The sequence below is a fragment of the Hemitrygon akajei genome, chromosome 2 (assembly GCF_048418815.1).
Source record: "Hemitrygon akajei chromosome 2, sHemAka1.3, whole genome shotgun sequence".
Taxonomy (NCBI): Eukaryota; Metazoa; Chordata; class Chondrichthyes; order Myliobatiformes; family Dasyatidae; genus Hemitrygon; species Hemitrygon akajei.
The window spans coordinates 171,062,018-171,086,927 of NC_133125.1; the positions used below are offsets into that span (position 1 = coordinate 171,062,018).

Here is a 24,910-nt window from a genome sequence, read left to right on the forward strand (position 1 = left end):
CAGACTCGTCAGACCGAAGGCCCTGTTTCTGTACTGGCCACGATTCCATCACTGCAGGCTCACCACCACCTCCTGAAGCAGACATAACGGTGGGCAACAAACACCGTGATAAAGATGTCCTTGGAGTGCGGGCAAGTCATCTTCTCCGACCTCAGAGGCTGGCTACTCAGCGGCAGGCTTCTGACTGCCCCCGAGGGTGCTTAAAACCGTGACCACTCACCCTCTAATTATACCCAGTCTAATTATGTACACAGTGAGCTTGACCCTGATCACGTCCTGTTGCTTGCCATCTGCTGGCTGCAAACGCACAGGCCCCACACAGCCACTGTCTGCTGCCAGGCCGCGCGGCGTTCAGCCAGCGCGTTACAGGACGTGGGCAGCGGTCGACGGGACGGTGGCCAATATCCAGCCACACCTGCCTCCCCCTTCCAACCTTGTAAAACTCGGGAACACCAGCCGGCTCGCCAGAGGTGTGGGGCTTCCATTTGTAGGAAGAGAACCGGCTCAGAATCCCACCTGCACTATGTAAAAGATAGCGGCAGAATTAGGCCATTCAGCCCATTGTGGCTGATTTACTTTCCCCCTCAAACCCATTCTCGTGCCTTTTCCCCATGACCTTTGATGTCATTCGGGATAGTTAAAGCAGAGTCTGATACGTAAGGGTGTTAATAACGGAATGCAGAATAAAGTGTTGCCGTTACAGGGAGAGCGCAGTGCAGCCAGACAGTAGGTACAAGGGCCATGATGAGGTAGACTGTGAGGTCGAGAGTCCGTCTTATCATGCAAGAGTTTCTTTTAAAAGTCTGGCAACAGCGGGGTAGAAGCTGGTGGCAATTGTTTTCAGGCTTTCCAAAGGGAGGGGTGAGAAGAGAGAGTGTCCAGGGTGGACGGGGTCCTTGATTATGCTGGCTGCTTTACTGGTGCAGCGAGAAGTATAGACAGAGTCCGTAGAGGGGAGGCTGGTGTCGTGTCCACAAATATTCATTCTAGAAACATGAAGCTCCCAGCCATCTTGACCTCAGCACCATCGACGTAATGGAAGCCAGCGCACCACCCGACCCCATCCCCCCTTCCGAAGGCCAACGGTCAGCTCTTTCCCGACCCCATCCCCCCTTCCGAAGGCCAACGGTCAGCTCTTTCCCGATCCCATCCCCCCTTCCGAAGGCCAACGGTCAGCTCTTTCCCAACCCATCCCCCCTTCCGAAGGCCAACGGTCAGCTCTTTTGTCTCGCTGACATTGAGAGAAATGGTTTTGTCGTGGTATCATTCTCTCTCAGCCCTCCATCTCCTTCCTGAGGTCAATGGTTTTACTGACATTGAGGGAAAGGTTTAGTCGTGATACCATTCTCTCTCTCTCCTTCCTGTGCTCCAGCTCGTTAGATTCAGCCCACTATGGTGGTTTTATCTAGTGTAAATGGGAGATTTGAGATCAGCACAGGCTCAGTGGGCAGAAGGGCCTATTTCTGTGTTCTGTGACCTGACTTGTTCAGTTTAAATTTACACCAGTGAATGTTTGAAGCCTTCCCTCCTGTGTGGCTCTGCCATCTCCGCCCTGTTCCCTGTCACACCTGTTCTTTCTGCTCCTCTGCAGGATTACTCCGTGGAAGGGATGAGCGAATCCCTGCTGACCTTCCTGCAGCATCTGCGGGAATTTGGGCTTGTCTTCCAGAGAAAGGTAAGAGCGACAGGAATGGAGGGCAAGGGACAGGGGAGGAACAAATTGGACACAAACTGGATGTGAGACAGAACTCACTCTACACTGTCCCATTAAACAAACTTAGATTGGGTACAGTACAGATCATAGTTCCTTCACTAGTGTCCTGTCACGCATTGATAGGACAGGAACTGTATTGGTTAACTGTAAGGGCTTTGCTTTACAGTGTTAGCTGTATCTGTAAGGAGATTTTACATTCTCCCCGTGACTGTGTGAGTCTCCTGTCACATTCCCAAGACATTCAGGTTAGGGTTAGTGAGATGTGCATGTGCCACGTTGCTGCTGGGTGTGTGGTGACCCAGCATAGTCCTCGCTGACGTGATGTGATGCAGACAACACGTTTCAATGTATAAAGCAAATCTTTAAATGTAAACTTGTCTTGATATTGTCTGTCAGAGTCTGCATGGGTTAAATATATAACCTCCTCTCCCATGTCCCATCACACACTCCCAGGGCAGGATCATGGAGAGCTGCCTCTCCCTTGTCCCGTCACACACTCCCAGGGCAGGAACACGTGGGTTAACTGTAAATCTCCCTCTCCCATGTCACGTCACACACTCCCAGGGCAGGATCGTGGAGAGCTGCCTCTCCCTTGTCCCGTCACACACTCCCACCTGGGAGATCTCGGCTGGAGGGTGCTGCATAGAGCGGTGCCCTGCAATAATTTTTTTAGTTTGTACATGGATCTCCCATACGCATGCCACTTCTGCAGGCTGGAGGAGACCGTGTACCACATGTACATGGAGTGTGCGAGGCTGCAGCCTCTTTTTGCGTATTTGCGTGGGCTGCTTCTCGCCTTCTGGCTGCATTTTAGCCCCACCCTATTTGTATATGGTCATCCAGTAAGGAAGGGGGCATGGAGGGATGAGGATGTCTGAGTCAACTTGCTCCTGGGGCTGGCGAAATCTGCCATCCGAGGGTCTTGGAAACGGGCGGCGGGAGGATCTCCCCGGGCAGACTGCCTCGCAATGTTTAGAGGGTATGTTCGTGCCCGGGTAAATATTGAAAAAGAACACGCGCAGTCCACGGCGACCTTAGAGGAGTTTCGAGACCGTTGGGCTCCGCGGGGTGTAAAAATGCCATCGTGGATAGAGATGGCAACATTTTGGTGTAATGTCTATTGTCTATTTCTAGTTTAGTAATTGTGTTTGCCACTGTTTTGTATATATTGTATAGCACCGATATTTGTAAGAAAGGATTTTGTAAAAAAAAAAGGCAGGAACACGTGGGTTAACTGTAAATCTCCCTCTCCTATGTCACGTCACACACTCCCAGGGCAGGAACACGTGGGTTAACTGTAAATCTCCCTCTCCCTTGTCCCGTCACACACTCCCAGGGCAGGAACAGGTGGGTTAACTGTAAATCTCCGTCTCCCTTGTCCCGTCACACACTCCCAGGGCAGAAACACGTGGGTTAACTGTAAATCTCCCTCTCCCTTGTCCGGTCACACACTCCCAGGGCAGAAACACGTGGGTTAACTGTAAATCTCCCTCTCCCTTGTCCCGTCACACACTCCCAGGGCAGAAACACGTGGGTTAACTGTAAATCTCCCTCTCCCTTGTCCGGTCACACACTCCCAGGGCAGGAACACGTGGGTTAACTGTAAATCTCCCTCTCCCTTGTCCCGTCACACACTCCCAGGGCAGAAACACGTGGGTTAACTGTAAATCTCCCTCTCCCTTGTCCCGTCACACACTCCCAGGGCAGAAACACGTGGGTTAACTGTAAATCTCCCTCTCCCTTGTCCCGTCACACACTCCCAGGGCAGAAACACGTGGGTTAACTGTAAATCTCCCTCTCCCTTGTCCCGTCACACACTCCCAGGGCAGAAACACGTGGGTTAACTGTAAATCTCCCTCTCCCTTGTCCCGTCACACACTCCCAGGGCAGAAACACGTGGGTTAACTGTAAATCTCCCTCTCCCTTGTCCCGTCACACACTCCCAGGGCAGAAACACGTGGGTTAACTGTAAATCTCCCTCTCCCTTGTCCCGTCACACACTCCCAGGGCAGAAACACGTGGGTTAACTGTAAATCTCCCTCTCCCTTGTCCCGTCACACACTCCCAGGGCAGAAACACGTGGGTTAACTGTAAATCTCCCTCTCCCTTGTCCCGTCACACACTCCCAGGGCAGGAACACGTGGGTTAACTGTAAATCTCCCTCTCCCTTGTCCCGTCACACACTCCCAGGGCAGGAACACGTGGGTTAACTGTAAATCTCCCTCTCCCTTGTCCCGTCACACACTCCCAGGGCAGAAACACGTGGGTTAACTGTAAATCTCCCTCTCCCTTGTCCCGTCACACACTCCCAGGGCAGAAACACGTGGGTTAACTGTAAATCTCCCTCTCCCTTGTCCCGTCACACACTCCCAGGGCAGAAACACGTGGGTTAACTGTAAATCTCCCTCTCCCTTGTCCCGTCACACACTCCCAGGGCAGAAACACGTGGGTTAACTGTAAATCTCCCTCTCCCTTGTCCCGTCACACACTCCCAGGGCAGGAACACGTGGGTTAACTGTAAATCTCCCTCTCCCTTGTCCCGTCACACACTCCCAGGGCAGGAACACGTGGGTTAACTGTAAATCTCCCTCTCCCATGTCCCGTCACACACTCCCAGGGCAGGAACACGTGGGTTAACTGTAAATCTCCCTCTCCCTTGTCCCGTCACACACTCCCAGGGCAGAAACACGTGGGTTAACTGTAAATCTCCCTCTCCCTTGTCCCGTCACACACTCCCAGAGCAGGAAAATGTGGGTTAACTGTAAATCTCCCTCTCCCATGTCACGTCACACACTCCCAGAGCAGGAAAATGTGGGTTAACTGTAAATCTCCCTCTCCCATGTCACGTCACACACTCCCAGGGCAGGAACACGTGGGTTAACTGTAAATCTCCCTCTCCCATGTCACGTCACACACTCCCAGGGCAGGAACACGTGGGTTAACTGTAAATCTCCCTCTCCCATGTCACGTCACACACTCCCAGGGCAGGAACACGTGGGTTAACTGTAAATCTCCCTCTCCCATGTCACGTCACACACTCCCAGGGCAGGAACACGTGGGTTAACTGTAAATCTCCCTCTCCCTTGTCCCGTCACACACTCCCAGGGCAGAAACACGTGGGTTAACTGTAAATCTCCCTCTCCCATGTCCCGTCACACACTCCCAGGGCAGGAACATGTGGGTTAACTGTTAAATCTCCCTCTCCCCCATCCCGTCACACATTCCCAAGGCAGGGACTGATGTATCAAATAAAAATCTCCCTCATATGCCGTGCTGCTCCCCCGCCCCAACTCGCAGACACATTCTCATCCGGCACTGGTCACTTTTCAGCTTTTATCATTTCCCGATTTATACAACTGCTTGTTTTACTAGAACAGTGCCACTGACATTATTCGGTCTTACATAAACTGCACCTCACACTTCAGGCCAGGCCACTCAGGGTCTTGTGCTCATATTACTTTGTGACAGTATGTTCTAAATGCTAACTGTATGTCCCGTGTGTGACTCTGTCTCCTGCGCGTGACTCTGTACTGTTTGTGACTGTCCTGCACGTGACTCTGTCCTGCGCATGACTCTGAACTGTGTGTGGCTCTGTCCTGCGTGTGACACTGTACCGTGTGTGGCTCTGTCTCCTGCATGTGACTCTGTCCTGCACGTGACTCTGTCCTGCGCATGACTCTGAACTGTGTGTGGCTCTGTCCTGCGTGTGACACTGTACTGTGTGTGGCTCTGTCTCCTGCGCGTGACTCTGTACTGTTTGTGACTGTCCTGCACGTGACTCTGTCCTGCGCATGACTCTGAACTGTGTGTGGCTCTGTCCTGCGTGTGACACTGTACCGTGTGTGGCTCTGTCTCCTGCATGTGACTCTGTACTGTGTGTGACTCTGTCCTGCACGTGACTCTGAACTGTGTGTGGCTCTGTCCTGCGTGTGACACTGTACCGTGTGTGGCTCTGTCTCCTGCATGTGACTCTGTACTGTGTGTGACTCTGTCCTGCACGTGACTCTGTACCGTGTGTGGCGCTGTCCTGCGCGTGACTCTGTACCGTGTGTGGCTCTGTCTCCTGCACGTGACTCTGTACTGTGTGTGGCTCTGTCTCCTGCATGTGACTCTGTACCGTGTGTGGCTCTGTCTCCTGCACGTGACTCTGTACCGTGTGTGGCTCTGTCTCCTGCATGTGACTCTGTACTGTGTGTGACTCTGTCCTGCACGTGACTCTGTACTGTGTGTGGCGCTGTCCTGCACGTGACTCTGTACTGTGTGAGACTCTGTCCTGCGCATGACTATGTACCGTGTGTGGCTCTGTCCTGCGCGTGACACCGTACCGTGTGTGGCTCTGTCCTGCGCATGACTCTGTACTGTGTGTGACTCTGTCCTGCGCGTGACTCTGTACTGTGTGTGACTCTGTCCTGCGCGTGACTCTGTACTGTGTGTGACTCTGTCCTGCGCGTGACTCTGTACTGTGTGTGACTCTGTCCTGCACGTGACTCTGTACTGTGTGTGGCTCTGTCCTGCACGTGACACCGTACCGTGTGTGGCTCTGTCCTGCGCGTGACTCTGAACTGTGTGTGGCTCTGTCCTGCACGTGACACCGTACCGTGTGTGGCTCTGTCCTGCGCGTGACTCTGTACTGTGTGTGGCTCTGTCCTGCACGTGACACTGTACTGTGTGTGACTCTGTCCTGCACGTGACTCTGTACTGTGTGTGACTCTGTCCTGCACGTGACTCTGTACTGTGTGTGACTCTGTCCTGCGCGTGACTCTGTACTGTGTGTGACTCTGTCCTGCGCGTGACTCTGTACTGTGTGTGGCTCTGTCCTGCACGTGACTCTGTACTGTGTGTGGCTCTGTCCTGCACGTGACTCTGTACTGTGTGTGACTCTGTCCTGCGCGTGACTCTGTACTGTGTGTGACTCTGTCCTGCACGTGACTCTGTACTGTGTGTGGCTCTGTCCTGCACGTGACACTGTACTGTGTGTGACTCTGTCCTGCACGTGACTCTGTACTGTGTGTGACTCTGTCCTGCACGTGACTCTGTACTGTGTGTGGCTCTGTCCTGCACGTGACACTGTACTGTGTGTGACTCTGTCCTGCACGTGACTCTGTACTGTGTGTGACTCTGTCCTGCACGTGACTCTGTACTGTGTGTGACTCTGTCCTGCGCGTGACTCTGTACTGTGTGTGGCTCTGTCCTGCACGTGACTCTGTACTGTGTGTGGCTCTGTCCTGCACGTGACTCTGTACTGTGTGTGACTCTGTCCTGCGCGTGACTCTGTACTGTGTGTGACTCTGTCCTGCACGTGACTCTGTACTGTGTGTGGCTCTGTCCTGCACGTGACACCGTACCGTGTGTGGCTCTGTCCTGCACGTGACTCTGAACTGTGTGAGACTCTGTCCTGCGCATGACTATGTACCGTGTGTGGCGCTGTCCTGCACGTGACTCTGTACCGTGTGTGGCGCTGTCCTGCACGTGACTCTGTACTGTGTGTGACTCTGTCCTGCACGTGACTCTGTACTGTGTGAGACTCTGTCCTGCGCGTGACTATGTACTGTGTGTGGCTCTGTCCTGCACGTGACTCTGTACTGTGTGTGACTCTGTCCTGCACGTGACTCTGTACCGTGTGTGGCTCTGTCCTGCGCATGACTCTGTACTGTGTGTGACTCTGTCCTGCGCGTGACTCTGTACTGTGTGTGACTCTGTCCTGCGCGTGACTCTGTACTGTGTGTGGCTCTGTCCTGCGCGTGACTCTGTACTGTGTGTGACTCTGTCCTGCACGTGACTCTGTACTGTGTGTGGCTCTGTCCTGCACGTGACACCGTACCGTGTGTGGCTCTGTCCTGCGCGTGACTCTGAACTGTGTGTGGCTCTGTCCTGCACGTGACACCGTACCGTGTGTGGCTCTGTCCTGCGCGTGACTCTGTACTGTGTGTGGCTCTGTCCTGCACGTGACACTGTACTGTGTGTGACTCTGTCCTGCACGTGACTCTGTACTGTGTGTGACTCTGTCCTGCACGTGACTCTGTACTGTGTGTGACTCTGTCCTGCGCGTGACTCTGTACTGTGTGTGGCTCTGTCCTGCACGTGACACCGTACCGTGTGTGGCTCTGTCCTGCGCGTGACTCTGTACTGTGTGTGGCTCTGTCCTGCACGTGACTCTGTACCGTGTGTGGCGCTGTCCTGCACGTGACTCTGTACCGTGTGTGGCTCTGTCCTGCGCATGACTCTGTACTGTGTGTGACTCTGTCCTGCGCGTGACTCTGTACTGTGTGTGACTCTGTCCTGCGCGTGACTCTGTACTGTGTGTGGCTCTGTCCTGCACGTGACTCTGTACTGTGTGTGACTCTGTCCTGCGCGTGACTCTGTACTGTGTGTGACTCTGTCCTGCACGTGACTCTGTACTGTGTGTGGCTCTGTCCTGCACGTGACACCGTACCGTGTGTGGCTCTGTCCTGCGCGTGACTCTGAACTGTGTGTGGCTCTGTCCTGCACGTGACACCGTACCGTGTGTGGCTCTGTCCTGCGCGTGACTCTGTACTGTGTGTGGCTCTGTCCTGCACGTGACACTGTACTGTGTGTGACTCTGTCCTGCACGTGACTCTGTACTGTGTGTGACTCTGTCCTGCACGTGACTCTGTACTGTGTGTGACTCTGTCCTGCGCGTGACTCTGTACTGTGTGTGGCTCTGTCCTGCACGTGACACCGTACCGTGTGTGGCTCTGTCCTGCGCGTGACTCTGTACTGTGTGTGGCTCTGTCCTGCACGTGACTCTGTACCGTGTGTGGCGCTGTCCTGCGCGTGACTATGTACTGTGTGTGGCTCTGTCCTGCGCGTGACTCTGTACAGTGGATTCTGGTTAATTGGGACACATCAGGACCAGCACATTTTTGCCCAATTAAGTGGCTGCCCCAGTTAGGTTTCATGGAAGTATTTAAAAAGGTATAAAGAAAGCCAAGCTACTGTGCAACTGAGTAACAAATTACGTATTTAAATGAAATTCAGAACATTTCCAATACTACTGGCGGCTGCCCGACAGAGTCGTCATGTGCCCCTGTGCCTCGTCTTGCCCATCGCCGTCCACATGGCGATGCAGAACCAGCCTCCTGGCCATTGGATCTCATCCACACAGTCTGCCGGAGCTGACTTCGCACGCTGGGACAGGCATGTCCCTTTCTCAGTGAGGTATCATACCTCACCTGCTTCAGCCCACCTGTCTAGGCAGTGCGGGCTGTGGCCGCTGCCAGCCACGGGTGAGAGCTGAGTGTCTGGTGGGGACCAAAGGTAACATTCAAGATGTTTGTTCAAGGTGATAGACAGGAGCTACAGGGAGTGGTCACCCCAAGGCTACAGGAGGCAGATAAATTGGTGAGGGATAGATAGGATTCTATGGACGCAAAAAGGAAACACGGATGGTAGTTTGCCTCCCTGGTGCCATGGTCCAAGGTGTTTCTGGACACGTCCACAATATCCTGAAAAGGGAGGGTGAACAACCAGAAGTCGTACGTACTGGCACCAACGACACGGGAAGAAAAAGGGAGGAGGTCCTGATAAAAGAATATAGGGAATTAGGAAGGAAGCTGAGAAGCAGGACCTCAAGGGTAGTAATCTCGCGATTACTGCCTGTGCCACGTGACAGTGAGGATAGGAATATAATGAGGTGGCAGATAAATTTGTGGCTGAATAACTGGAGCAGGGGACAAGGATTCAGATTTCTAGATAATTGGGACCTCCTTTGAGGCAGGTGGGACCTGTATCTGGACGGGTTGCACTTGAATCCGAGAGGGACCAATATCCTTGCGGGCAGGTTTACTAGAGCTGTTGGGAGTGGTTTAAACTAAAATGGCAGGGTGATAGGAGCCAGGATGATAGAGCTGAGAATGAGCCAGCAGGTTTACAAGTAGATGATGGGTGTAACATGAATTTAAGGAAGGACAAGCCAATAATTGAGTAAATGCAGACAGCAAGATGTTAAATTGTACCACAGAGGCAAAATTCAAAACGGCAAAGAATGCAGGACTGAAGGTGCTGTATTTAAATATGCGTAGCATTCTGAATAAGGTGGGCAAACTTGTGGCACAAATCGAGATTGGTCGGTATGACATTGTGGGCATCACCAGGTCATGGCTGAAAGATGGCTGTAGTTGGGAGCCTAACATCAAAGGATATATCAAAAGAACAGGCAGGAAGTCATAGGCAGTGGTGTGACGGTGTTTTTTAGAAACGGAATTACATCTTTAGAAAGAGGTGACATGGTCAGAGAATATTGAATCTTTGTGGTGGTGTTAAAGAAACTGCAAGGGTAAAGAAAACATTATGGGAACCATATATAGGCCTTCAAATAGTAGCCAAGATGTGGGGTTGAGGTTACAAAGGGAGCTGGAAAAGGCATGAAATAAGGGGAATGACACAATTGTAATGGGGGACTTCAATATGCAAGGGGATTGGGAAAATCAGGTTGGTGTTGGATTGTAAGAGAGGGAATTTGTTGAATACCTATGAGATGGGTTTTTAGAGTAGCTTGTACTTAAGCCTCTTCGAGGAAAGGCTATCTTCGAATGGGTTTTGTGTGATAGTCAGATCTTATAAGTGAGCTTAATGTAAAAGAACCCTTATGAGGCAGTGATCATAATCTGATTAAATTTGTACTGCAATTTAAGAGGGAGAAGTATAACTCACAGGTATCAGTATCGCAATGGAATAAAGGGAATTACAGAAGCATGAGAGAGGAGCTTGCCCAGGTAGATTGGAGGAAGATGCTGGATGGAGTGATTGGCGCACAAGTAGAGCTAGCTTGTAGGGAGTTTGTGAGGAAGGACAGGCAGATGATAGAGCAAAGATGCACTCAGCCAGATGGTTTGACATGTGCCTATTTGAATGCAAGGAATATCATAAACAAGACGGATGAACTTAGAGCGTGGATCAGAGCCATTACAGAGACTTGGATGTCTCAGGGACAGGAATGGCTGCTGAGTGTGCCAGGCTTTAGATGTTTCAAAAAGGACAGGGAAGGAGGCAAAAGAGGAGGGGGCATGGCATTGCTAATCAGAGATAGTGTCACGGCTGCAGAAAAGGAGGAAGTCATGGAGGGATTGTCTACTGAGTCAGTGTGGGTGGAAGTCAGAAACAGGAAGGGGGCAGTAACTCTACTGGGTGTTTTTTTTATAGATCTCCAATAGTAACAGATGTTGAGGAGCAGATAGGGAGGCAGATTCTGGAGCGGTACAATAATAGGGTTGTTGTGACGGGAGATTTTAACTTTCCATATAACCATATAACAATCACAGCACGGAAACAGGCCATTCCGGCCCTCCTAGTCCGTGCCGAACTCTTAATCTCACCTAGTCCCACCTACCCGCACTCAGCCCATAACCCTCCACTCCTTTCCTATCCATATACCTATCCAATTTTACCTTAAATGACACAACTGATCTGGCCTCTACTACTTCTACAGGAAGCTCATTCCACACAGCTATCACTCTCTGAGTAAAGAAATACCCCCTCGTGTTTCCCTTAAACTTTTGCCCCCTAACTCTCAAATCATGTCCTCTCGTTTGAATCTCCCCTACTCTCAATGGAAACAGCCTATTCACGTCAACTCTATCTATCCCTCTCAACATTTTAAATACCTCGATCAAATCCCCCCTCAACCTTCTACGCTCCAATGAATAGAGACCTAACTTGTTCAACCTTTCTCTGTAACTTAAGTGCTGAAACCCTGGTAACATCCTAGTAAATCGTCTCTGCACTCTCTCTAATTTATTGATATCTTTCCTATAATTCGGTGACCAGAACTGTACACAATATTCCAAATTTGGCCTTACCAATGCCTTGTACAATTTTAACATTACATCCCAACTTCTGTACTCAATGCTCTGATTTATAAAGGCCAGCGTTCCAAAAGCCTTCTTCACCACCCTATCTACATGAGACTCCACCTTCAGGGAACTATGCACTGTTATTCCTAGATCTCTCTGTTCCACTGCATTCCTCAATGCCCTACCATTTACCCTGTATGTTCTATTTGGATTATTCCTGCCAAAATGTAGAACCTCACACTTCTCAGCATTAAACTCCATCTGCCAACGTTCAGCCCATTCTTCTAACCGGCATAAATCTCCCTGCAAGCTTTCCTAACCTTAACTGGCACGCCCTTACTGCAATAGGCTTAGAGTTCGTGGAGTTTGTTAGGTGTGTTCAGGAAAGGTTTTCCTGACACAGTATGTAGATAAGCCAACCAGAGGAGAGGCTGTACTTGATCTGGTATTGGGAAATGAACCTGCTGGTGTTAGATCTCTCGGTGCGAGAGCATTTTGAGGTAGTGATCACAACTTTTATCTCCTTTACCATAGCACTGGAGAGGGATAGGAACTGATAATTTGAGAAAACATTTAATTGGTGTAGGGGGAAATATGATTCAATTAGGCAGGAACTTGAGAACATAAATTGGAAGCAGATGTTCTCAGGGAGATGCACGGCAGAAATGCGGCAAATTTTCAGGGAACACTTGCATGGCGTTCTGTACAGGTATGTTCCATTGAGGCAGGGAAAGGATGGTAGGGAAAAAGAGCCATGGTGTGGAAAATCTAGTTAAGAAGAAAAAATCTTATGAAAGGTTCGAGAAACTAGGTACGGTTAGAGCTCTATAAAATTATAAGGTTGCTAGGAAGGAGCTTAAGAATGAAATTAGGAGAGCTAGAAGGGGCCATGAAAAGGCCTTTGGCGAGCAGGATTAAGAAAAACCCCAAGGCATTCTACAAGTATGATGAGCACGTGAGAATAGGACCAATCAGGTGCAACAGTGGAAACGTGCATGAAGTCGGAGGAGATAGCAGAGATAATTAATATTCACCAGGGAAAAGGACCTTGGAAATTGTAGGGATGACTTACAGTGGAATGAAATGCTTGAGCATATAGACATTAGGAAAGAGGATGTGCTGGAGCTTTTAAAAATCATTAACTTTGATAAGTCACTGGGACCGGATGAGATATAGCCCTGGCTGCTGTGGGAGGCGAGGGAGGAGATTACTGAGCCTCTGGCAATGAGCTTTGCATCATCTATAGGGAGGGGAGAAGTACCAGAGGATTGGAGGGTTGCAAATGTTGTTTCTTTGTTCAGAGAGGGAGTAGAGATAGCCCAGGAAACTATAGACCAGTGAATCTGACTTCAGTGATGGGCAAGTTGTTGGAGAAGATTCTGAAAAGCAGGATTTATGAGCATTTGGAGAGGCATAATATGATTAGGGATAGTCAGTATGGCTTTGTCAAGGGCGGGTTGTGCCTTACGAGCCAGATTGAATTCTTTGAGGATGTAAAAAAACATTGATGAAGGTGGAGCAGTTGATGTAGTGTATATGGATTTCATTGAGGCATTTGATAAGGTTCCCCATGCAAGGCTCATTCAGAAAATAAGGAGGCATGGGATCCAAGGAGACCTTGCTTTGTGGATCCAGAATTGGCTGCTCACAGAAGGCAAAGGGTGGGTATAGATGGTTCGTATTCTGCATGCAGGTCGGTGACCAGTGGTGTTCCACAGGGATCTGTTCTGGGATCCCTCCTATCTGTGATTTTTATAAATGACCTGGATGAGGAAGTGGAGGGATGGGTTAGTAAATTTGCCGATGACACAAAGGTTGGGGGTGTTGTGGATAGTGTGGAGGGCTGTCAGAGGTCACAGCGGGACATCGATAGGATGCAAAACTGGGCTGAGAAGCAGCAGATGGAGTTCAACCCAGATAAGTGTGAAATGGTTCAATTTGGTAGGTCAAATTTGGTAGAATATAGTATTAAAGTTAAGAGTCTTGGCGGTGTGGAGGATCAGCGAGATCTTGGGGTCTGTGTCGATAGGACACTCAAAAGCTGCTGCACAGGCTGACAGTGTTATTAATAAGGTATACAGTGTATTGGCATTCATCAACCGTGGGATTGAGTTCAAGAGCCGAGAGGTAATGTTACAAGACCCTGTTTTGACCCCACTTGGAGTACTGTGCTCAGTTCTGGTCACCTCACTACAGGAAGGATGTGGAAACTATAGAGAAAGTACAGAGGATATTTACGAGGATGTTTCCTGGATTGGAGAGCATAGGTTGAGTGAACTTGGCCTTTTCTCCTTGGAGTGACGGAGGATGAGAGTTGATCTAATAGAGGTGTATAAGATGATGAGAGGAATTGATCATGTGGCTATTTTCCCAGGGCTGAAATGGTGAACACGAGGAGGCACAGTTTTAAGGTGCTTGGAAGTAGGTCCAGAGGAGATGTCAGGGGTAGGTTTTTTGCACAGAGAGTGGTGGGTGTGTGGAATGCAGTACTGGCTTTGGTGGTGGAGGCCGATACAATAGGGTATTTTAGGAGAGTTAGGTGGGTACATGGAGCTTAGAAAAATAGAGGGCTATGCGGTAGGGTAATCCTAGTCAGTCTCTGGAGTAGGTTACGTTGTGGGCCGAGGGCCTGCAATGTTCTGTAAGGTAGCAGAAGTGAGTGAGAAGTTGGATGATTGGGAAGCTTTTAAAATCCAACAAAAGGCAACTGAAAAAGCAGTAAGGAAAAAGATGAAATGTGAGGGAACACGAGCCAATAATATAAAGCAGGATACCAAAAGTTTTTAGTTATATAAAGAGTAAAAGGGAGGTGAGAGTTGATTTTGAACCACTGGAAAATGATGCTGGTGAGGTAGTAATGGGGGACAAAGAAATGGCAGATGAACTTAATGGGTACTTTGTATCCGTCTTCACTGTGGAAGAGTGTGCTCGAGATCCGTGAGTGTCAGGGAGCAGGAGTGAGTACCATTGCTATTACAAAGGCAAACTCAAAGGTCTTAAGGTGGATAAGTCACCTGGACCAGATGAACTACATCCCAGAGTCCTGAGAGAGGTTGCTGAAGAGATTACGGATGTATTGGTCATGATCTTTCAAGAATCACTTGATTCTGGCATGGTCCCAGAGGACTGGGAGATTGCAAATGTCACTCCACTCTTTAAGAAGGGAGGAAGGCAAAAGAAAGGAAATTATAGGCCAGTCAGCCTAATCTCAGTTGTTGAAGTGTATTATAAAGGATGAGGTTTTGGAGTACTTGGAGACTAATGATAAATTAAGTCAAATTCAGCATGGTTTCTGTAAAGGGAAATTATGCCTGACAAATCTGTTCTTCAAGGAAGTAACAAACAGGGTGGACAAAGGAATAGGAGTGGATGTCATTCCTTTGGATTTTCAGAAGGTGTTAATATCACACATGAGGCTTCTTAACCAGATAAAATCCTCTGGTGTTACAAGAAAGATACTGGCATGGATAGAGGAATGGCTGACAGGCAGGAGGCAGGAAGTGGAAATAAAAGGGGCCTTTTCTGGTTGGCTGCCAGTGACTAGTGGTGTTCCTCAGGAACAGCTGCTTTTCAAATTGTTTGTCAATGATCTAGATAGAGGAACTGATGGCTTTGTGACAAAGTTACGAAGATAGGTGGAGGGGTAGGTAGTGCTGAGGAAGTAATGTGATTGCAGCAGGATTTAGACAAACTGGAGGAATGGACACAGTGGCAGATGGAATACAGTGTTGGTAATGTATGATAATGCATTTTGGTAAAAGGAACAATAGTGTGGACTATTATCTAAATGGGGAGAAGGTTCAAACATCAGAGGTACAGCGGGACTTAGGAGTTCTCGTGCAAGATTCCCACAAAGTTAATTTACAGGTTGAGTCTGTGGCAAATGCAATGTTGGCATTTATTTCAAGGGGAATAGAATATAAAAGGAAGGAGATAATGCTGAGCCTTTATAAGACGCTAGTCAGGCTGAGCTTTGGATATTGTGAACAGTTCTGGACCTCATATCTCAGAAGGGGTGTGTTGTCATTGGAGAGTGTCCAAAGGAGGTTCTCAAGGATGATTCCGGGAATGAAGGGGTTAACATATGATGAGCGTTTGGCAGTTTTGGGCCTGTACTCACTGGAATTTAGAAGAATGCGGGGGCGTGGGGGTGCTCATTGAGACCTACCGAATGTTGAAAGAACTGGATAGTGTGGATGTGGAGAGAATGTTTCCTATGATGGGGGTATCCAGAACTAGAGGGCACAGCCTCAAAATTGAGGCGAGACCCTTTAGAACAGAGGTAAAGAGGAATTTTTTTAGCCACAGAGTAGTGAGTCTATGGAGTGCTCTGCCACAGACTGCGGTGAAGGCCATGTCTGTGGGGATACGTAAGGTGGAAATTGATCGTTTCCTGTTCGATCAGGTCATCAAAGGATATGGCGAGAAGGCAGGTGTATGGGGTTGAGTGGGATCCGGGATCAGCTATGATCGAATGGCAGAGCAGACTTGATGAGCTGAATGGCCTAATTCTGCTCCTATGTCTTATGGTCTTATTGGTGATACCTTCAAACTCTTTGTAAATCCTAACTTGTTGAAGTAGTGAAATAGTTTCATTTTCACTCCCAACCATTTCTGGCATCTTTGAGCCTGAATACTTGAAACTGCAGCGAGCAAAACAGTTCTGAATTGTCTTACTGCTTGTTTCTCACCAACTATCAGTGACAAAAATCACTGCCTTTTGAACACAAACACATGCAAATGATGCTATTTAAAAACTCTTTGCTCTAAGTACATCTTTGCTCTAAGCAGGGTGTAGCGTCTAACACAACTGATGTTAATTAAACTGCTCACCAGTCTCCTGTGCTAATTAAGCAGCATAGTGTGTCAAATAAGCGAAGGAAATCCCAGCTATATTCTTGATAAGATTTTGTTCTTTAAGAGTTGTCTGAACTAAGCTGCTGCCTCTTGCCCCGATTAACCCAATGAACTGGAATTCACACTACCGTTTTGTGCAGCTTGGTCCCAGTGGAACAACGTTTTGTTTAGCTGTATACGTGTGTATCGTTGATTGACAATGAACTTGAACAATTATCCCATGGTACAGATGTCATGGGTTAAGTGTTTTCCTAAAGCGCACTGAACCTCTATCTCATAACGTTTAAAGGACATGGATAGAAAAGGTATCGGAGGGATATGGGCCAAATGGGTTATCTTAGACAAGCATCTTGGTGAGTGTGGGCCAGCAGGACTGAAGGGCCTGTTTCAGTGACTGTTACTGCGGCATGGGAAGATGGAGGCACCTCACCCACTGATATCTACAGTGGAACAGCCTCTTAGTGGAGAGCACTCCACCCACCTACATACCTCTCTCAGTCTCCCACACTGAAAGCTGCCTCACTGACTGGGTTTCTGACTGTTAATCCATCTACTTTGACTCTTTGATTGTCCCTTTGTGAGTTGCTTTGGAATGTTTAGCCATATTGAAAACTGTGTAAATGCTGGGGTTGAAACTGCTGATAACACCAAAGGCTGATTAAAGATCTCTCCCCATTTCTCTCTCTCTCTCTCCCCTCCAACTCTACTGCCCACTCTCCTCCTCCCTCAATCTCTCTCTCCTCCCTCAATCTCTCTCTCCTCCCTCACTCTTTCTCTCCTCCCTCACTCTTTCTCTCCTCCCTCACTCTTTCTCTCCTCCCTCACTCTTTCTCTCCTCCCTCACTCTTTCTCTCTTCCCTCACTCTTTCTCTCTTCCCTCACTCTTTCTCTCCTCCCATCCTCTCTCTCTCTCTCTCTCTCTCTCTCTCTCTCTCTCTCTCTCTCTCTCTCTTTCCTCCCACACTCTCTCTCTCTCCTTCCTCCCACACTCTCTCTCCACCCCTACTCTCTCTTCCCCACCGCTCCCTCTTTCGGCTGCCCCTCTCACTGCAGCGTAAATCCAGGAGGTTTTATCCCACACGGCTGGCCATTAACCTGGCATTGGGCGTGTCGGGCAACGCGATTGACGTGCATCGCCAGGGCTACATCGTGGTGGAGACCAACTACAGGATCTACGCCTACACTGGTAGGAGTCTGCCCATCCTGGGAGCTGGTGGGGAGTTTGTCACTCGGAAGAATGTCCCCTCAGTTTAGCATTGTACTGCCCGTGGACACAGAGCTGCTTGGCATACTGGACTGTCCAATGTACAGCATTATTCTGTCGATATAGACACAGAGCTGCTTCGTGTACAGGATTGTACTGTCTGCAGACACAGCACTGTTCTGTGTATGGGATAACACGCTCCTTTGACACAGTACTCGTCTGTGTTTGAACATAGAACAGTACAGTACAGGCCCTTCAGCCCACGATGCTGTGCTGACCTTTTAACCAACTCCAAGACCAATCTAATATTTCCCTCCCACAGAGCACAACCACACCCTCTGCCATTTTTCTTTAATCCATGTGCGAATCTAACAGTTTCTTAAATGTCCCTATTGTATCTGCCTCCAAGCTGTGTGTTCCAGGCCACCTATCTCTCTGTGTGTGAAAGAAAAAAAGCCTACCTCTGATATCCCCACTATCCTTTCCTCCAATCAGCGTAAAATCATGCCCTCTCCCCATTAGCTCTTTCCACCCTGGGGAAAGGATGCTGGCTGTCCACTCCGTCCCTCAGTCCCTCAGTCCCTCTTCTCATCTACCAAGTCACCTCTCACCCTCCTTTGCTCCAAAGAGAAAAGTCCTAGCCCGCTCAACCTTTCCTCTTAAGACTGTCTCTAAACCAGGCAGCATCCTGGTAAAAACTCCTCTGCACCCTCTCTAAAGCTTCTGCATCCTTCATATAACGAGGGGACCAGAAGTGAACACAGCTTTCTAAGTGTGGTCTAACCAGGGTTTTAAAGCATTATGTCACGACTCTACAACTCAGTCCGTGACTAATGAAGGGCAGCACACCACACACCTTCTTATCCACCCTATTAACTTCCGTGGCAGCGTTGAGGGATCTGTGGTCATGGTCCCTCTAACTCCAGACTGATAAGAATCCTGCTGTTAACCCCGCACTCGGTTCAAATTTGACCTCCCACTTCACACTTTTTCAGGTTGAACTGCATCTGCCACTTCTCAGCCCAGTCCCGCACCCTGTCAATGTCCCGTTGTAACCACCTTCTGCACTGTCAAGAGCAGCACCAATGTAACGCCATTTGCAAATCGATTGATTGAGTCCAGCGTGGACTGGCCCTTCCAGCCCTCCGAGCCACACCGCCCAGTAACCCTCGATTTAACCCCAGCCTAATCACAGCACACTTTACAGTGACCAATTAACCGACTAACCAGTATGTCTTTGGCCCCTGCAGATGCCAGATTGAGCTCCGAACTCTGCCACCCGGAGCTGGATTACCACACACCACACGTCCGGTGTATACAGTTATACAGACTGTAAGGCAGTCCCCTGCTCTGTGCAGGACAGTACTGTGCTCTGGTCTGTACAGCTCACGGATCAGTGCATCCTGTGTGTAGGGTTTTACAATCCACAGACACAGCACTAGCCTGTGTACAAGGTGAGACTGCACAGAGACAGCTAGGTGCTGTGTGTAGGGTTTGTGGGACTGCACTGTACCCACACACGTGAAATCACATTCTCCAGGGTTACTGGTCCCGGGATGTTAGTACACAGTGGCAGAAGCTGCTTTGTCCCATTGGTGGGGACGGGTGAGACAGAGCCTTTGGTCAGATCCCCTGGGGGATCTGTACCATACTGTCCTGTGTACAGGGTTATGCAGTCTATACCATACTGTCCTGTGTACAGCATTATATAGTCTACACTGTCCCGTGTACAGGATTATACAGTCTGTACCATACTGTCCTGTGTACAGGATTATATCATCCACACTGTCCCATGTACAGGATTATACAGTCTGTACCATTCTGTCCTGTGTGCTGGATTATATAGTCTGCACTGTCCCATGTACAGGATTCCACACTCTACACTATACTGTCCTGAGTACAGGGTTAAACAGTCTACACTGTACCGTCCTGTATACATGATTATACAGTCTATTCCACTTTTCTGACCTGCGTGTAGGTTTATGCAATCTACATCACTAAACCTGTTCTCTACGAAGGCTGGTAGTCTCCTGTGTACTTGATTATACAATTCATATCACAGCTGCCTGTGTGTAGGGTTGTATTGTCCACGTCACGATACCTCCATTCACCCTTGTGTGCAGGGTTACACCGTACCATCCTGTTCTGTGCACGGGAGCTTTACAGGTATGCGTCACCGTTGTGGTCACCAGTTAGTCTGATGCACAGGGCGTGGGAGTTCGGAGTTCATTTCCAGTATCCTCTGTCAGAAGGTTTGTACTTCCTTCTCGTGAGTGCATGTGTTTCCTCCAGGTGCTCTGGTTTCCTCCCACAGTCCAAAGACATGCCGGTTAGTAGGTTAATTGGTCATCGTAAATGGTCCTGTAATTGTGCAAGGGCTAAATTGGCGGGTTGCTGGGCGATGTGACTCATTGGGTGGAAGGGCCTGTTGCACACTGTATCTCTAAATAAATAAATATTATACACCTGCCTCCCTTCCCCCCCCCCCCGCTCTCTTCATCTCCATCCCCTTCCCCATCCTCACATTTCTGCTGCCCCCTCTCCCCACGCCCCTTACTCACTCTCCCGCACCCCTCCCCGCTTCCTCAAAGTTCAAAGTAAATGTTGCTATCAGTGTTACGTGAACATCAACACAGACAATCCCGAGACTCATTTTCCTCAGGGCATATCTGCAGCCACAGAAAGTCGCCGATGATTGTCAGCGCCATCTTGATGGGTTCTATCCTCTCAGCTTCCCTCTCTCCCCCTCTCTCAGCTTCCCTCTCTCCCCCACTCTCCCCGCCTTCCTGTCCATGAACTCCCCGTGGTTAACCCATGGGATTTAGCAGTGAGACATTGACGTGTTGCGTGTTACACCGAGTCCGTGTGCTGCCCTCTGTTGCAGACTCTGAGCTCCAGTTGGCCCTCATTGCGCTCTTCTCCGAGATGCTTTACCGATTCCCCAACCTGGTGGTGGCCCAGCTGACCCGAGAGAGCGTGCAGCAGTCCATCGCCAACGGCATCACCGCCGAGCAGGTACGACAGCGGCGAGCTCGCAGAGTGTGAGGGAGCCCCCCCCCCCCTCAGGGAACACGGGGAAAGGGCAGTGCGCCAGGCAGCCATGGGTTCCCTCCTCATGAGGGAGCCCGGGAGAGGGAGCTCCCCAGAGCAACCACAAGGTAACTCCCACGTCTGAGCGCAAGGGAGCCTGGGGTGAGGGCAGAGCACGGCGGAGCTCTCTGGTCAGAGTGCCAGACGGTATGGGGTTTATCCTTCAGCCACTGCACTCCCCTCTCCACCCTCCTACCATTTTGATCCTGACGTCCGCTGCTCTCTGTAAGGTATTTATATACACTCTCCCTGGAACAGTGCAGTGGGGCGAGTGGGTGAGGGGTCGAATCCGATGGGGAGGGGGACTTGAAATGATTGTAAATGGTGATAGTTGGCATGGTCTAGCCGGGCCAAAGGGACTGTTTCCACACTTCCACTTGGCCCAGCTGGTCTGTGTGCTGCCATTCCCATCCCAGTCTGGCTGCCGACTCCTCCTCCTTCATCTCATCTGTGAGTCTGTTCCTGCAGCCTCTCATCCCCCACTGTTAATGGCAGTGCCCACCATCCCCTGCCCGAGCCCCGCCCTCCGCCCTGCCCGACCCCCACACTCCGCCCTGCCCGAGCCCTGCTCTCCGCCCTGCCTGAGCCTCACCTTCTGCTCTGCCCGAGCCTCGCCCTGCCCTAGCCTCACTCTCTGCTCTGCCTCCCCTACAGATCATCCACTTCCTGCGGACGCGAGCCCACCCCATCATGCTCAAAGAGGTGAGTCAGGCGTCAAATGTTACGGGGAGAAGGTAGGATTTGGCCACAATCGAATGGTGATGCAAACTTGATGGCTGTGTGTCCAGGATTTCAGCTGACGAGGGGTTGTGTCAGTACTGAGTCTGGATGCTTATTGGCCAGGCTGGGACTGGTGGAGGAATGGAGAGAATCTGTGACCTGGCCTCCAAAGGGGAAGTTTAGAATGGACTAGTAAAGAATAAAAGGGGACTTATTGAAATGTACAGACCTCTTACAGAGACACTAGAGACTGCAGATCCTGGACTCCACAGGTTCTGGAGGAGCTCAGTGATCCGGGCAGCATCTGTGTGGGTGGGGGTGTGGAATGGACTGTTGAAGTGTCACATCGGGACCCTTCATCCAGACTTCACCCAGAGCCGGGCAGTGCCAGGACCAGGGGAAGACACTGTCTCAGAATGAGACATTCACAACATAGTTGTGACGATGTTCCTTCACCACGAGTTCCCGACTTCAGGAACGGCGGAGGCTCCCGTTACCAAGTACAGAGACTGACAGGGATGGAGGGGTCGGGATGCAGGAACAGAACTGGGAAGTGGGGAGCAGCTAAAAGATGGGTGGGACAGCTTTGAAGAGGTGACATACAGCCGATGGTCAAAAGGTTGTCTGTGTTATGGGCAATATATTTCATGGCTGTGAGCGAGAGAGTCAGTCCTTTGCCCTGGATATGGGCGATCTGGGATCTGACTGTGCACAAATACCGAGCTACAGTGATAAACTTTGTTTTGAATGTTTACCATACCAATCAGCACATCGAGATTCCTTAATTCTCTGAAACTTCCACCACCTCCAACAGGATCCCACCACCAAACATATCTTTCACTCCCCACCCCACCCCCCCACTTTCTGCTTTCCACATGAATCACTCTGTACGTGACTCCCTTGTCCATTCATCCTCCTGGCGCTTTCCTTGCAAGTGGAACAAGTGCTACACCTGCCCCTACACCTCATTCCTCACTGCCATTTAGGGCTCCAAACAGTCCTTCCAGGTGAGGTGATACTTCGCCCGTGAGTCTGTTGGGGTCATACACTGTGTTCGGTGCTCCCGGTGTGACCTCCTGTCCATTGGTGAGACCCGACGTAGATTGTGAGACCACTTAACCGAGCTTCTGTGCCAGAACAAGTGGGATCTCCCAGTGGCCACCCATTTTAATTCCACTTCCCATCCCCATTTCCACATCTCCTGAACTGTCGTGACGAGGCCACACTCAGGTTGGAAGAAGAACACCTTGTGTTCCATCTGGTTACCCTCCAACCTGATGGCGTGAACATTGATTTCTCCAATTTTCCGGTAATGCCCCCCATTCCCCCTCCCCTCTCCATTTCCCATCCCCTTTTCCCTCTCTCGTCTCGTCTCATCTCACCAATCAACTTCCCAGCTCTTTACTTCATCCCTCCCCCTCCAAGTTTCACCTATCATCTTGTGTTTCTCTCTCCCCTCCCTCCACCTTTTAAATCGACTCCTCAGCGTTTTTTCAACGGTCCTGCCAAAGGGTCCGAAACGTCGACTGTACTTTTTTCCATAGATGCTGCCTGGCCTGCTGAGTTCCTCCGGCACTTTGTGTGTGTTGCTTGTACGCCGAGATAGTACAGCAGAAAATAGAACAATACAGAAAAAAGTGCAGACAGTTTCAGAAAGCAGTAGAAGTAGCACCAGTACTCTGTAGAGGAGACGGGGCAAATGAATGGCTCCCTGCTGTGTTGGAGGTTGAATTGGGCATGTTCAGCCTCGATCAGACTCCGTCTGTGGTGCAAGACCACCACCTGGTGGTCAGGGACAGTACAGCAGGGGAAAGCAAGCTCGCTCGAATTATTTAGTTGTTGGGATCCTGCCCTTTAAGCCACCCAGCAGCCTCCGATTTAATTCCAACCTAATCGGGACAATTTACAATGGCCAATTAACCTACAGACCGGTACGTCTTTGCACTGTAGGAGGAAACTGTGGAGCAGGTGCAGGGGAGAACATACAAACTCCTTACAGACAGCGGTGGGATTGTCACAGGCAGCTGATGAAATGAGGACTAGTTTTTTTCCAGCCACGGCGTAGTAGATTGCAGAGATGAGCTAACGTAAACATTAGCTGTTCTGATCTTGTGGTTTTTTTGTTTACCTGCACTGCACTTTGTCGGTGGGATTTACCCCTTATCGGAGAGAAGGGTTAGGTTGATCCTCAAATTGTGGGTTGAAGGGCCTGTACCATGCTCTAATATTCTGTGTCCTTTTACTCTGCACGTTCGTGTTTTACTTCATTCTAATTCCATGCTCTGTGAGATGATTTGATCTGTATGAACAGTATACGAGATTTTCACCGTATCTTGGTACAAGTAAACCAATCCCAATACTAATAAATTATACATAACCTGCATGACAAAATAATCTTGACAAGTTCAGAGGATGCAGAAATATAGACTGAGGTGTTGTTAGGGGTTTTCAGGTCGATTCCAACACCTGCCAGAAGCTGTTGTTGAAACTTCGAGAAGAGGGTGTTGTTGGACGCCGGGGATCCTAATGACAGATGCCAGTTCCTGAGACGTCGCCTCTTGTACACATCCTCGATGGTGGAGAGAGCTAATCCTGTGATAGAACCAGCTGATTCTCAACGGGGGTGGGGGGGGGGGAATCCAAAAATCAGAGGACTTAACTGGCCAGTTTGAGTCGGTGGTAAAGAAGGCAAATGTGATGTGCTGGCAATACACTCTTGGAGCTGTTTTGTCCCTTAAGTTAAGGAAAACATGCTGGCATCAGAGAGGCTCGGGCCCAGAGCAGATTTACAAGAATGATTCTGGGAATTAAAGGGTTAATGTATGAGGGCGTTTGATGGCTCTGGGCCTGAACTCTCTGTGGAATTTAAAAGAAGTTTCAAGTTAATGGTCTCGTTGAAACCCATGTTGAAAGGCTTTGATAGAGTGGACGTGGAGAGGATGTTTCCTGTGGTGGGGGGGGGGGGGGGGGGAACTCCTCAGAATAGAGAGATGCCCCTTTAGGAAAGAGATGAGGGATTTCTTTAGCCAGAGGGTGGTGAATCTGTGGAATTCATTGTTCCAGGTGGCTGTCGAGGCCAAGTCATTGGGTGTATTTAAAGCCGGCATTGATAGGTTCTTGTTTAGTCAGGGTGTCAAAGGTTACAGGGAGAAGGCAGGAGAATGGGGTGGAGAGGGATAATAAATCAGGCATGATGGAGTGGCAGAGCAGACTCGATGGGCTGAATGGCCTAGCTGTGCTCCTATGTGTTAAGATCTTATGGAGTTCACCACTCTGCGTTCCTGTGCATTGGAGTTCCTACACCAGACCGTGATGCTGTTTGATCCCAGGAGGCTGTTCGGCCCCGAGCCCAAAGGCAGCTCAGAGTGAGGTGCCGTGAGTAAAGCGAAGAGCGTTGCCGTGCAGAGCAGGCATCCTGTTGCTATCCTGAGGTTCTTGCCAATTGATTCAAAAACCGAATGGTTGAGGGGAAGTAGTTGTTGGCATGGGACTGCTCTGAGAAAGCGGCCTGGC

At 49.8% G+C, this 24,910-nt stretch overlaps 1 protein-coding gene across 2 annotated transcripts in view; it reads left to right on the forward strand.

Annotated features, from left to right (window-relative positions):
• Nucleotides 1–24,910, forward strand: part of gtf2h4 (general transcription factor IIH, polypeptide 4) — a 137,691-nt gene that overhangs the window by 111,189 nt on the left and 1,592 nt on the right. For both annotated transcript variants that reach the window (XM_073032356.1, XM_073032347.1), the window contains exons 10-13: nt 1,592–1,675; nt 17,437–17,569; nt 20,472–20,602; nt 21,332–21,379. In XM_073032356.1, coding sequence (XP_072888457.1) covers nt 1,592–1,675; nt 17,437–17,569; nt 20,472–20,602; nt 21,332–21,379 — 396 coding nt within the window. The remainder of the gene's footprint in view (nt 1–1,591; nt 1,676–17,436; nt 17,570–20,471; nt 20,603–21,331; nt 21,380–24,910) is intronic.